The 14561-nt window shown below is 32.3% G+C and overlaps 1 protein-coding gene across 3 annotated transcripts; it reads left to right on the top strand.

Annotated features, from left to right (window-relative positions):
• Window positions 1-4529: 4529 nt before the first annotated feature.
• On the top strand, window positions 4530-14054 carry LOC102624708 (probable LRR receptor-like serine/threonine-protein kinase At1g06840). Of its 3 annotated transcripts, none has more exons than XM_006464899.4 (21): window positions 4530-4912; window positions 5026-5168; window positions 5361-5511; window positions 5837-5908; window positions 6017-6088; window positions 6350-6493; window positions 6612-6683; window positions 6820-6891; window positions 7831-7905; window positions 8499-8567; window positions 8680-8748; window positions 8919-8990; window positions 9179-9265; window positions 9524-9592; window positions 9832-10340; window positions 10932-11090; window positions 11469-11752; window positions 12313-12364; window positions 12571-12821; window positions 13226-13360; window positions 13485-14054. In XM_006464899.4, exons 2-21 carry the CDS (start codon window positions 5060-5062, stop codon window positions 13830-13832), a joined length of 2871 nt encoding a protein of 956 aa, XP_006464962.1. In that variant the 5' UTR covers window positions 4530-4912; window positions 5026-5059; the 3' UTR covers window positions 13833-14054. The 3 variants fall into 3 exon arrangements, with proteins under 3 accessions (XP_006464962.1, XP_006464961.1, XP_006464963.1); XM_006464898.4 differs by having other exon boundaries at window positions 4531-4851; XM_006464900.4 differs by lacking the exons at window positions 4530-4912; window positions 5026-5168 and having other exon boundaries at window positions 5434-5511; window positions 5996-6088.
• The last annotated feature ends 507 nt before the right edge of the window (window positions 14055-14561 follow it).

Genomic DNA, 14561 nt, shown 5'->3' with positions numbered 1-14561 from the left:
GCTAATTACGAATAAAGAAAGAAGTGTGATGAAGTTCAGTTACTCTATAGATGAAGATATAATATTAGAATAAAAAATATTTAATTAAATACAATTTAAGAATTTTGAGACATTTTCGTTAATAATATTATTAGAAACATTTAATTTAGCACACATGTTTATTTTGGTCATACATTATTATTATTATTATTATTATTATTATTGACAAATTAATATATTTTTGTTAAGTATTCCTTTTTAACTGATATATTCAAATAATTTATTGTATATTAAATAGATATTATGTTATAAAATGTGTTTATTAACCCATGTTAATTTTCATGTATTTTGGAATTTCTACATAAGATTACATTGCTGTCCATGTAGCAGCACTCATTCCAAAGTCCAACTAGGCCAATGGATTTAAAGTGAAAAATTTGAAACAATTCGGACACATATATCAACATTTAGAAACCTCTGCCTTTTCTGAATTTTTAGCAGACAATAGGGATGGCAAATTCCATAGCCATCTAGGCCGTTATGCAACTCTGGTTAGGTCTAATGGTTAAATCACTAAATGACAAAATAGAGGTGCCAAACACCAGTTACAAAATAGCTGGATCCTTTAGCTCAAATATTCCAATTGGTTTCGATTTTGTTCCAAGGCTCATCAGTCCCAGTTTCTTTATGGGTAATTTTTAAAAATCTCCCCTGAGGTTTGGGTTTGTTGCAGGTAGATGGTGAGAATTTATTTATTTGTAAAAAATCTCCTACTGTCAGTTAACTTTAACATTGACCGTTAGTTGACTGTTCAAAGATAATATTACCTTTAATAATAATTTGTAGACGAAAATAACTAAAAAAAAATTAAAATTGTTGGCGTGAAAAGCACAAACCCTTTTTTTTGACAATTTTATCCTTGTCAATTCCAAAGATTTACAATATCATAGGTAAAGATTATAACTATTTCATTTTCAAGTTTTTAATTTTATCTTTTTTGTAGAAACTTTAAGAAAATATCAATAATTTAAAGAAGATTTTTAAAATTTTTAATTTTATCTTTCTTGTAGGAACTTTAAGAAAATATCAATAATTTAAAGAGGGTAAAATAGCCAACAATTTTATTTTTTTTTAGTTATTTCCGTCTATAAATTATTGTTAAGGGTAATATTGTCTTTGCATAGTCAACTAACGGTCAATGTTAAAGTTAATTGACGGTAGGGGGTTTTTTACAAATAAACAAATTCTCGTCATCTACTTGTAACAAGTCCAAACCTCAGGGGAAGTTTTTAAAAATTACCCGTTTCTTTATACTTGCCTCTAGGCATTGGCTAAGTTTGTATAAAATTAACTACTCGGGCTTTCCCCCCCCCCCCTGGGGTGCCGCAAAAGCGGATGTCTACTAAATATCATTAATCAATTCCTAAACAAAGGAGTAGATCCTAAATTGATCCCAATTCCTTAAATTCAATATAGTGCCATAAAATGCATTAAACGTCATGTTTGAAATTGAGAAACTGTAACTTTTAAACTACAGCTGCTGTAAGAAAAAAATTATAGCTATGAAATAAAATTTAATAATTAATAATAAATATAAATTTTAAATAATAATTTTGAAAATAATATTAAAGATATAATAGATTTTTTATGATACAAGTGAAAAATCATATGAACATAACTTTTAAGTAACGATAGTTAGCGTTTACCAAACACTTTAGTGTTATACCTTTTAAGTTACAGTTGTCCAACTTAATCCCAAACACACTTCGAGTCTACTATAAAAATATATTAGATAAGCGGAATTTAAATTCTCTCTTCACCTATGGAAGTAGGTTCGCACTTCAAACTTTTTATACAATCTAAAAATTTATCAGTTGAGCAAACTCCAGCTACAATCCACTCCAATCCTTTTAACTTCATATAGGCTAGTGTGATACATCAAACACACTATATTGTACAAAAGAAAAAAAAAATGATTTTTAAAACCCCTTATATAACTTTTCATCAAAGAAAGAAATTGAATGAAAACATGACAAGATTAATAAGACATAAAACGAAACATCATAGATAATAAAAGCAAACTTGAACTTGTTAATTTCTTGGGATGTGGATATTTACATAATATTATTTTTAATTTGTTAACCCACCTCAGTTTTAAAAAAAAAATTACAACACTTCATTTTTTTTAAAGAAAAAACAAATCAACGAGTAGTTTAAACAATTAATTAATCAAATCCTTTTTATAATTTTTTTTGTTAGGGTCTTCTAATAATATCTGATTATATAAGATTAATTTAAATTTATGTTAAAGTAATCTTTGAGATCAAATATAATAAAAAATTCTTAGTCACAAAAAAATAGATAATGAGATTTAAATAATTAATTTTTCAAACTTCTTCTGTATTTGAATTTTCAAAAAATAATGTGAACTTATTGTAAATATTTTCTTGATATGTGCTGGGGTGGATCAAATCCTAGAATGGACAATTGACCACGCTCAACAAAAATTTCCCTTATTTTGATATTAATTGTTAAGAAAACTTTGTTTGGGTGGGGTAAATTTATGAAGAAATTTTGATATCGCAGTCAATCTTATAAATTATTAATTTTTGTTATAACTTTGTCCTAGTGAATTAAACTTTTACATGCGCCCTTAGATATGAAATGAATTTACAAAAATAGTGGGGTAAAAATACCATCCAATTACTTGTCATTTTTACATGGTGATATTACATTTTACACCCTTCTCTTTTGACAATTTTAATAACATTTGTAAATAAAAGGAGTCATAATAAATAACAAGATTTGCATAACAAGACAAAAAGCTAAATTAAAATACACGTGTTTATTTCTCAAAATTTACTCTGGGACTTGATCAAATAGTTTTTAAGCAGCTTTCTTGGTGACGGTGTGACTAACTAAAATTATCGATAATTGGATAATGTTGACTTCTAATCCACGCATGCATTGAAGGAAAACAATCATCAACATATATAGAACTGGTCTTACAAGCTGATTACGCAATCAATTAGAATTTCATAATTAATCAATAAGATAATTGTGTTAATGGTAATAGAATAAAATCAAGTGGATAAGTTTGACGTCCATACAAATCAAACCACTAATATTGACGCCTGAATTAGTAAACTAATTAATCCTCCTCAGTTACTTGTCTTTACAAAATTTGCTTGGTTTAGGTCACCTAATGCAAATTTCACACGCGTATCTTGTAAAATATTAAGTTTCTTACAAAAATAACAAATGAACTGATATGTTATCTATTAATAATATTCTAAAAAAGTCTCCATTTATACCTCTTGTTAGGATGAAGATAGTGTCACCAAAAGATGACAAGGTCTTTTTTTAAAATTTTTAAATATATTACTACACAAATTTAATTCCACGGTATTATGATCAGAAATTTGTTGAGACCTGACTCAACATATGTATTTTATATGAAGTTTAGTTCGAAAAATCTACTCCAATAAAAGATGGAAAGTTTACTCTGAATTTATAATCACATGAGAAAACTTGAACCTTTTGGCAGTGATTAACCATTTACTAGGCCAATAAGTGACTAACAAAAACATACCTTGACTACAAATTTTCTTACTATTCATATGAGTAAAATTGAAACCCTAGGTATTTTTGTCATCTTGACTGCCTGACAGATTTTATTATTGACAACTTGTCCCACATACACTGGTCAAGTACGTTAATTGTGATGATATCTCAGTGAAAATTCAGCGATTAAATACTTTTTTTTTTAAATAAATCACTTTTTGGATCTTTTTACTCTCTTGTGAAGGTATGTCAAGTAAGGATAGATATTTAGTTTAGTTTGAATCGAACCGAACTAAATTGAAAATCCGATCGGTTCAATGTTTAATTTAAAAAGAAAAAATTATTTATATAATAATAATACTTTATGGTAATAAGATTATTTTATATTAGTATTTTTGCCTAAAATATAAATGACTTGGGATTACAATTAAGTTGGATTAAAAAAATATCAAATTTAGGTGAAATTTTTTTGGCTAATATTAAAAAAATATTAATTCTCTATATCCAACCGAGTCCCTAAATTTGGTTCTCATTTGGTTTATAACCTCTTGAACCTATCGCATTTATTTGATTCAATTTTTGGGTAAAATCGACCTAACGGGTTAATTGTCTCCTCTATTGTCAAGGTTAAAATGGCAATCAACTTTGGAGGGTCGATGGAGATATTTTTTAAGCTTTCGAAAAAATAAAATAATATGATTTTTTTTTTTGCAATAAAGTAAAACAACAGGGGTACCCCCGATTTAACCCCCAAGAAAAGTACACATTGAAGTATTCGCTCAAAGGCCTCCGTTATATATCCTGCGTTTCACTTTCGTCATCATTTGCTTACAATTTGCTTTTTGAAATCTCCCTCGCAGTCGCACTCATGGCCATCGGCATTGGGGTGGTTGAGGTGGTTGAGGTTGGGTCTCTCCATTTTAAAAAATGAAAGTAATAAATAATAAATAAATATTTCTATGTCGAAATCAAAAATCAAAACGCCCAGAAAGTCAAGACCAATACCCATCGATTAAGATTTAAAAGCTTCGTATAATTTAATATTCCATTTCCCGAAAATTTGCGCTATATAAATAATTAACTGAAAGAAAAAAGAAAAAGGTGGCCATCAATCATTCTATCAATTACAAATTATGATTTTATGATCTGTATCTATATTAATTGCAGCATTCGTCATGGCGACTGGGTCAGAATTGTACTAAAAACAACAACCACATCAGCTCTGCTATTCCTATATCTGCATGCACAAGCTTATAGCTCAAGAATTCACTTAATCTGTCTCTCTTTTCTTTTTTCTTTTTTCTTCGGGTAACAGTTAATCTGTCTCTAGTTTATTAACCTTTTTATGAAAGCTTTATAGAACTGCAAAGTATAATTCTCTTTGTCTTTTTTTATTTGTTTGTAAGTGCTTGGAGCTATTTGTTTTGTTTATATGGGTCTGGCCTTTGAATTATTCTGTTACTCGTTTTTCCTTGTTTTCAGACACTGAATTCGACCAGATACTTCAAAGACAAAGATGTTTTCGTCGAGAGGAGCTGTTCTGTTCTTGTTCTTGTGCTTGTGTTGGTCTTCTTCAAAAATTGTTGTAGCTGCAGATGATGATTCCATAACCGACCCCATTGAAGGTGATTAATTTTGCTTTTGCCCAATTCTACTTTTTATGTTATAAGGTTTATTCATTGCTTGTGTTGCTCTCTAGTAGTTGGTCTATTGATGATGGAAGTAGTTTTTAATCAAGAATGTAGTAGCAATGAAATTTATGATTTTTGTTTTTTGGAGGGGGGTTGTTGTTGATTAACACTTGCATCAATTTGCAGTGAGTGCATTGCGTAGCATCAAGAAAAGTTTGGTTGATGACTATAGCAAATTGAGTAACTGGAATCGAGGAGACCCATGTACGTCAAATTGGACTGGAGTTTTGTGCTTCAATACAACAATGGATGATGGCTATCTACATCTTCGAGAATTGTACAATTTCAGCCTTTTTCTAATTTTTGATAACATGGCTGTTTGATGTATTGTCTGTCACTTGCACACATGACACAACTTTCGTGTAATAATTCTTGTTGCTGCTCTCTTAATATTAAAGCAAAAGTGGGTCACACATTCAGTTAGGATATTGGACATAGAAACAGCAAGAGGCTCATTTTTTGCACAGAATCTTCACCAACATATTCAGAGATTAATTGATTAACTTTTGGATGCCTAATGAATAATCTACTAAACTTACCTACTGATAGCTCTTTACATTTTTTTTTTTCATAGAGCTCAATTAATGTTGTGTTCTTTGCAGGCAACTTTTGAACTTGAATCTGTCGGGAAACTTATCACCAGAGATTGGACGCTTATCTTATTTGACAATATTGTGAGGCTTAATTTATTATGAACATTAACATTATGCTAAAACGAACCCTCTATCTGTTTTAAATAATTTCATTTCCTTCTGATATAGTTTGCTCTATCCATGTTAAAGGGATTTCATGTGGAACAAAATAAGCGGGAGTATACCAAAGGAAATAGGAAACATCAAATCTTTGGAACTCTTGTAAGTTTGGTTGCTTTTTCCTGGCCTGGCTTGAGGCTCCATTTGATTTTTGAAATATTGTTTTATTTGTCTATTTTGATGCTATTAAGATACATCTATATTTTCATTGTTAGATATTTCATGGGAGTTCAACTTTTTTCTGAACTGCATGTGTTATCTATATTAATATCTGGACTAATTTTGTGTGGAGTTGTTGCTTTTGTATTTTGGTCATATTTTGACATCTCAGACACTATATAATTTGATATTCTTTGTTTCCAGACTCCTGAATGGAAACGAATTAACAGGATCCTTGCCTGAAGAGCTGGGATATCTTCCAAAGTTGGACAGAATACAAATTGACCAGAATTACATATCTGGATCACTTCCTAAATCATTTGCAAACTTGAACAAAACCAGGCATTTGTGAGAGTTTTCTGATGCTACATGTCCAAAAACCGCTGGTTGCTTGTCTAGCTGTTTTACCATCTTTTTTTTTTTTTTTGGTGTTCTTATTCCTTTTTATTTTCTTCTTCTTGAATAGCCACATGAACAACAATTCAATTAGTGGGCAAATCCCACCTGAACTCTCCAGATTGCCAAGTCTTGTTCATATGTAAGTTGATTGTTGATAACTTTCTACTATTTTCAGCGTCATTTATTTTTAATATAATTGAGATTTTCAAGAGTCTTCAACTTTTGTTTCATTGTAGTTCATTTCTATTCCTTGTTAACTAAGTGAATCTTTGCAGGCTTCTTGACAATAACAACTTAACAGGGTATCTTCCACCAGAGCTCTCCGAATTGCCAAAATTACTGATCCTGTATGTTCTCTTACTTCCCTGGAAGTAGTAGGATTTTTATATCCTTTAAAATGTAAAATTTACCTTATTTAGCTCTTTGTGTTTGTGGATTTGTTTTGTTTGTTTGTTTTTTCTTCTCGAATTAAACTTATTATTACAAAAGTTTCCTAGAATGTTCAGATGTCTTGATTTATGCTTTTAGCATACAAATGTGAACTCTGTAGCCTAAGTATTTTTAAATTTACTGCAATTGATAAATTTCTTGAATTAAATCATGGCATTTCTCTTTCACCAATCGAAATTGTAACTCAACTCGTTCCAATAATAACAGTACTTATGCATTAATCGCAGGATGAAAAGAGTTATCAATTAAAAGTAGAAATACTTAATATGAAATAGTGGACCTAGCATTTCTAAAACAAAAAATGGATAAATAAATTAAAAACTACTATAAGAGAAAGGAGCACTTGAAGAGTCATACTTGGAAGGAAAAAATGAAGGGTGTAATAAGTGTAGATGATGAATACAATGGTGATAAATCTATAAATATTCACTTTGTTTCTAGAATATATAGCCAGTTGTGGCCTTCAGTTGCTTCTTGAATCCAAGAGGGTGGTTGTGAAAATGAGTGATATCTCCAAAATGACTTGGGCTACTACACATTTTGTAAATGATGAAGTGGTGGGAGAGGTTTAAAGGGAGGAGATCGTAGAAAGTTAAGCTGAAAATTTAGATGTATTCAAAGGTTTGTATATATATATCTCCAAAATTGAAGGAAATGACTTACTACTCATTTTGTAAATGATGAAGTGGTGGGAGAGCTTTAAAGGGAGGAGATCGTAGAAAGTTAAGCTGAAAATTTAGATGTATTCAAAGGTTTATATATATATATCTTTTATTCATTATATGAGCAAAATTTTGACAAGTTTCTTAACGTTGCTATCTTTCTTTCTTTTGCAGACAACTTGATAACAACAACTTTGAAGGGACTACAATACCGGCTTCTTACAGCAACATGTCCAAATTGTTGAAATTGTAAATGCTAAATCTTTTCTCTTGTTTGCAAGTAGATCAAGAGCATTGAGCTTAACCAACATCCAGACCTCTCTGTTTCACTTAGGTTTAAGATGCAAGTGTTGAGTTGTAAGGCTGAAAGTATTATGACCTCACAATCTTTAAGATGCAAAATGAAACTAAATAGGAAAAGTTGGTCAAAATAAGTACAATGAAAAATGGACACAGTGTATGCATATTCTTTGAAACAAATTTCTAATGCTTCGTTCATTATCTGTGGACTACAATTGGAAATGTTCTTACAACTCGGGCATTCAGTAGCTTAACCGTAGATAGTGGCATTACTGCATCTGATTGCAATTTCCAGACATGGAGTCCACTAAGTAAACCTTTAAGAACTAGATTCACAATTTTTAATCCATTGTTGTTTAAATGCTTTATTTTGAAGTAAAGAGTCAGCCTGAATGGAGTTGTAAATTCTTTAATTTGCATAATTGACAATCCACGGTCTTAGAATCTTTATAGGATTGATGACAATTAAGAAGCATGCTCTTGATTGTAATAGATAAATTTTCTATTAAACAAATTGGCTATTTCTCTGTTGGATTTGTCAGGAGTCTCAGAAATTGCAGCTTGCAAGGGCCAATGCCTGATCTGAGCCGGATACCAAACCTTGGTTATCTGTAAGTATGGTGTTCCTTAGTCATTTTCTCCATGGTGAAGCATGGGCTTTCCAATTATAAATGTGCAACTTCATTGGTATTTTATTTTTTCTTTATACTTGATTAATGTCAGAGACTTAAGTTCAAACCAACTAAATGGATCTATACCTCCGGGCAGGCTCTCTTTGAATATCACAACCATGTAAGATTCTCCATCTTGCAAATAATACACAATCTTGTGTTGTTGGCATTTTTCTGTAGGATAAATTTTAGATGTTTTATTAATAATCAATTTTAAGTTGTAGAAAATTCTGTATACTATTGCTGATGACTAAAGTACGTTTCGATGCTATTTCCGATCTATATCTGCAGCAAGCTATCCAACAACAAGCTCACAGGAACAATTCCGTCCAACTTTTCAGGTCTTCCTCGTCTGCAGAGATTGTGAGCATTCGCCTAAGTGCTTTTTCTTGCATTCATTCTGTTGTGGTTTGTGAAATATTATTTTAAGTTATCATATTGACTTCCCTGGTCTCAGTCTATGAACACAAGTATCTGAAGTTGCTAGAATGTGACCAATAGCGATTCAATTGAAATATTGTAACAAAGTAACTAGCTTTTTCTTATGGCAGGTTCATAGCAAATAATTCACTTAGTGGCTCCATTCCATCCTCCATTTGGCAGAGCAGGACTTTAAACGCAACTGAGACATTTATATTGTAAGACCTACAGTGGTGAAATTACACGTTTCTCTGGCTAATTTTGTGTGTGTGCATGCGCGGTGGCTTGTCTACATGCTTGTGTTCTCATGTAATGGTAAAAAAGCATCATGCTAGGGGGAAAAAGGTTTATTTCCTTTTCTAATTTCAACACATTTGAGCTCAAAAGAGCAACAGCTTTCTGGGTAATATTCCATACTTCAGCGTCCTGTTCTTGATTTGGCTAAATTATCTTATCTGCGCTGTCTTCTCTTGCAGGGATTTTCAGAACAATAATCTTACAAATATTTCGGGCAGTTTTAACATCCCTCCCAATGTCACTGTCCGGTTTGTCTTTGCCTTTGCTTCCTATTTTATACTCTAAAAAAGTTCAATATGGATCTACTTTGATACACAACATATCTTTGTATGCTATGAAATTTAATTTCACATATGTAACTCCTTAAGAAAGATGAGCCTATGATAACGAATGCAGCTAATGATATTGATGATGATAGTGAGAAACTTTTTTGTTTAATTTTACAGCTTGAAGGTCTAACAGACTACATGCTTTTAATAATGCACAGGCTACGAGGAAATCCCTTTTGTTTGAACACCAATGCGGAGCAATTTTGTGGATCTCACAGTGATGATGACAATGAAATTGATAGATCAACAAACTCCACTCTTGACTGTCGTGCTCAATCATGCCCAACTGATTATGAATATTCACCAACTTCCCCCATACGTTGTTTCTGTGCTGCCCCTCTGCTGGTCGGATACCGGCTAAAAAGTCCTGGATTGTCATACTTCCCTGCATATAAGAATTTGTTTGAGGAGTATATGACCTCTGGTCTCAAATTGAATCTTTATCAACTGGATATTGATTCATTTCGCTGGGAAAAGGGACCTCGACTTAAAATGTACTTGAAGCTTTTTCCTGTATATGATAATAGCAGTGGAAATTCTTATGTTTTCAATGCTAGTGAGGTTGGACGAATCAGAAGCATGTTCACAGGATGGAATATTCCTGATAGTGACATATTTGGCCCTTATGAACTAATCAACTTCACTCTACAGGGCCCTTACAGGGATGGTCTGTCTCAGAAACTTTATCTAATATGTTTTACCTGAACTGATTGTTATTAATTAATTTTTCACAATTTGTTAAGTGGCTAATGATGGTGTTATCTGGGTAGCAAACATACCCAGCTCTAAGGTTTGAGCTGATTGTTTTGCCTAAGTCTCCATGCTATTAGTATTGATATGAAAAGCCCTCTTTACTAAAATTGCAAGACAATAACCTACCTTTTTCAAGAACATTTTTAAAGCATATATATAGTTGTCATTGTTCAGTAATGTGTGCATGTCATAGTGTGGGTTTTTCCTTCCTTGGCTGCTCCCTCGCCTTGATGACCTTTTTAGAAAGCACTTTGGTGCACTTATTGTGGGAATGCTATACGGGCTATCATAATAACAAACTATTGGTTTTGCATAGTTCTAGATGATTTTTGGTTCGTGGGAGATTGTGTCATGAGCTATGTTATATCCAAAATGGCAGTTCCAAATTCATATTGTTGTTGGGATGGCCTTAGCATAGATTAAGTTTGGGTCAGGCATATCACTCTTTGAATGTATCCACGTATATGATGAATATGGTTGCATGACTTGTTTGTGCTGGTGACAGTGTTTCCTCCATCTCGCAATTCTGGCATAAGCAAAGCTGCACTGGCTGGCATAATTCTCGGGGCGATTGCAGGTGCAGTTACCATATCAGCAATTGTTTCACTTCTTATCGTCAGGGCACATATGAAGAATTATCACGCAATTTCAAGAAGACGTCACTGTGAGTGTCTTGCATCTCTCCGGTGTCCTAACTCTCAACTTTTATGTGTCCGCAAAGTCTGATCTTTCTTCATAAGTTAACCATTTTATTTCAATCATTGGTTTCTAATTTATATCCTTTGGCACTAAAGTTAAGGTCTTCTACTACTTTCATTGTAACTGTTTTTTACAACTTGTGATCAAAATTAAATTTGGTCTCAACTGGATGCTATTTCCAAAAGGTCTTTTGTTTCCTTTTTCCAAGTTTCATTTTGAAGAATTTCATTTTGGAACTCATAAACCAGAACATTATTTATGATAAACTGTTAGAAATTCTTTATGCATGCAGTTTGCTGGTCAAGTGTTAAAATCTTAAAATTAGTATTTTAACCATGTGCAGCATCTAAGACCTCCATTAAAATTGATGGTGTGAGAAGTTTCACTTATGGGGAAATGGCCTTGGCTACAAACAATTTTAATAGCTCCACTCAAATTGGCCAAGGTGGGTATGGAAAGGTTTATAAAGGCATTCTTCCTGATGGCACGGTCGTTGCTGTGAAGCGTGCCCAAGAGGGATCTTTGCAGGGAGAGAAGGAGTTCTTAACAGAAATACAATTTTTGTCAAGATTACATCATCGGAACCTTGTATCTTTGGTTGGATACTGTGATGAAGAAGGGGAACAGGTACTTCCTCTCAAATTGTACATTTATTTATTTATTTTTCAATTTTCCATCAAATTGATTTTTGCCATCACCATGCTTGACTAATTTTGTGCTAAATAAATGAAGGTAAGAAATAAATTTGTGTCCACTTAGGAATTTGATGCATCTGACCAAAATTTTAAAAATATTAGATTGCAAATATTAAAGATGTAAAGCTATTTACTTCAGATAGTGGAGCACTAAATAAAATTTAACTGAGTTGGGAGTAATATTTATCTTGCTGTAATGCGGAGATTAGAACTTTGGTTCATACGTATATGCAGCAAATTTTTTTAATAATATTTATCCTTTCATGGTGAACTTAGATGAAACCTAAACAAGATGTATTGAACCCATAATTCATGAAATACTTTTCATGAGTGTCAAATAATTATCCTTCATTTTACTTTGTAGTAGCAGTACCATATTACTAAAATGTCACAGATATGCGGAAATTTGTTCATTTTCATTTTCTCTGTTATTGAATGTGTTAGAGAATTTTATTTTAAAAAACTTCATGTGTCTTGTTGCTTTGCATGCAGATGTTGGTGTACGAGTTTATGTCAAATGGCACTCTGAGGGATCAGCTTTCTGGTATTTTTTCAGTTATACGTCACAGTGGAATTTGCTTTTTCTTGCACTGAGGAGTTAAAATTGCAATTAAAAAAATTGCTACAGTAGATATAATTTTTCTTGCAACAGTATTCTGAACTAAATAGGACATACATATTCATGTTTTTGTAACTCAATATGCCAGTATAGTAAGCTCTAGTAACTGGTTGATGTAAATGATATGACAGCTAAGTCTAAAGAACCTTTGGGATTTGCAATGAGACTGTCGATTGCCCTGGGTTCATCCAGGGGTATTCTCTACCTGCATACAGAAGCTGATCCTCCAGTATTCCACCGAGATATTAAGGCCAGCAACATATTATTGGACCATAAGTTCACAGCCAAGGTTGCTGATTTTGGACTTTCACGACTTGCACCGGTTCCTGATATTGAAGGAATTGTACCAGCTCATGTATCCACAGTTGTCAAGGGGACTCCGGTAAGGCTTGTTGTTAGCAAAATGAGGGATTATAATTTGATTTTATTCATATCTCTGCTCCCAATTAGCAGTATCCACATATATATGATCTACAAGTCAACCTTTAGAAATTTTGTCATGCGCACATGATTAATTGTAGAATAATTATTAGCAATGGGTAATGAGTTTGTGGTTCCAAAATTATTTGGTCAAACACAATAACAAATGCTTTGACATACATCATCTTGATGGACTGCTGAGAAGAAGCTGCTGCATAGCCACTTTGTACAAATAATTAGTTGACACATCAGTTAATCTTTCTTCAAAATGAAGTTGAAATTCATTGTCAATTAAATAATACATCAAATAGAGAAATGGTTTGGCTAATTGATAATAATATGCTAACTCTTGTATAATCTTTCCAGGGTTATCTTGATCCAGAGTACTTCTTAACTCATAAATTGACCGACAAGAGTGATGTGTATAGCCTTGGAGTGGTATTTTTGGAACTCTTGACTGGTATGCAGCCAATCTCCCATGGCAAAAACATTGTTCGAGAGGTATTACCTTACTAATCATTCCTTGTATTTTTAAGTTCGGTATAATTTACTGCTTCAAAAAATTATGATTGAACGCATAAAATTATAATCAATAATAGTCTTGCATGATTTAATTTGAAATCAGGTAAATATTGCGTATCAATCTAGTATGATGTTCTCAGTGATTGATGGGAATATGGGTTCTTATCCTTCGGAATGTGTGGAGAAATTCATTAAACTGGCCTTGAAATGTTGTCAAGATGAGACAGATGCAAGACCTTCAATGTCGGAGGTTATGAGAGAACTCGAGAGCATATGGAATATGATGCCGGAGTCTGATACAAAAACTCCTGAATTCATAAATAGTGAACACACATCAAAGGAAGAAACTCCACCGTCTTCATCCTCAATGCTGAAGCACCCATATGTTTCATCAGATGTCTCTGGTAGCAATCTTGTTAGTGGAGTCATCCCTACCATTACACCTAGATAAAATCCGAACTGAGAAAATTTTTTATTACTACTTTTGAGCAGGCAATGATCCAAGAAAAGTTTACAGTAGGACTTGTTAGTGACTCTTTTGGTTTCTAAATTCTGTATAGCCTTTCTTATTTTGTTTTGTTTTGTGAAAATATTTAGATTAGACAACAATGTCATGCTGTCGTTATAATGCTGATACTACTGAAGAAACATAACCGTTCGTATTTGGTGGAAATCATTGTGCAATGTAAGTGTGAATGATGATATAGTGCGCGCATCGCGTGCGTGTCAGCTTCCTACTGGGAGAATTGAGCTGCAGGGCTTACATTCTCTAATGGGGAGCAGACACAAGTGCAGTCGTGCACCATAAGAGTGCGCAGCTGTGTGCACCAGAACAGCCCTCGAATAAGTGCATTGGAAGTGAGAATTTGTCCTCCTGCAAAAGCAATGTTAATTTCAATTTATCTCTTAATGAAGTTGACTGTCTTTATTCTTTAGTAAACTTCAATTCATATCCTTTTTTATATTGATATACTACAATTTTTTAATTACAATTGTTATAAAAAAAAGTTATAATTATAGAATAAAAGTTAATGTTATGTCGTAAATATAATTTTTAAATAATAATTTTAACAAAATAAAAATATAATTTTTTATCATACAAATTAAAATTAAATCAATTTAACTTCTAACCTACAGCAACTAATGTTTAACAAAAATTTTAGTATTGTAACTTAAATGT

The sequence above is a fragment of the Citrus sinensis genome, chromosome 7 (genome assembly GCF_022201045.2).
Source record: "Citrus sinensis cultivar Valencia sweet orange chromosome 7, DVS_A1.0, whole genome shotgun sequence".
Lineage (NCBI taxonomy): Eukaryota > Viridiplantae > Streptophyta > Magnoliopsida > Sapindales > Rutaceae > Citrus > Citrus sinensis.
Note: the sequence above shows the minus strand (reverse complement) of the source record. Positions and strands in the feature narration are given on the sequence as shown.

Excerpts from the sequence above, each read along its gene's own strand:
- LOC102624708 (XM_006464899.4), top strand. The coding sequence starts at position 5,060 with ATGTTTTCGTCGAGAGGAGCTGTTCTGTTCTTGTTCTTGTGCTTGTGT. Across the intron at positions 7,906-8,498 it reads ATGTCCAAATTGTTGAAATT|GAGTCTCAGAAATTGCAGCT; the intron begins GTAAATGCTAAA and ends TGGATTTGTCAG. Across the intron at positions 9,266-9,523 it reads GCAACTGAGACATTTATATT|GGATTTTCAGAACAATAATC; the intron begins GTAAGACCTACA and ends CTTCTCTTGCAG.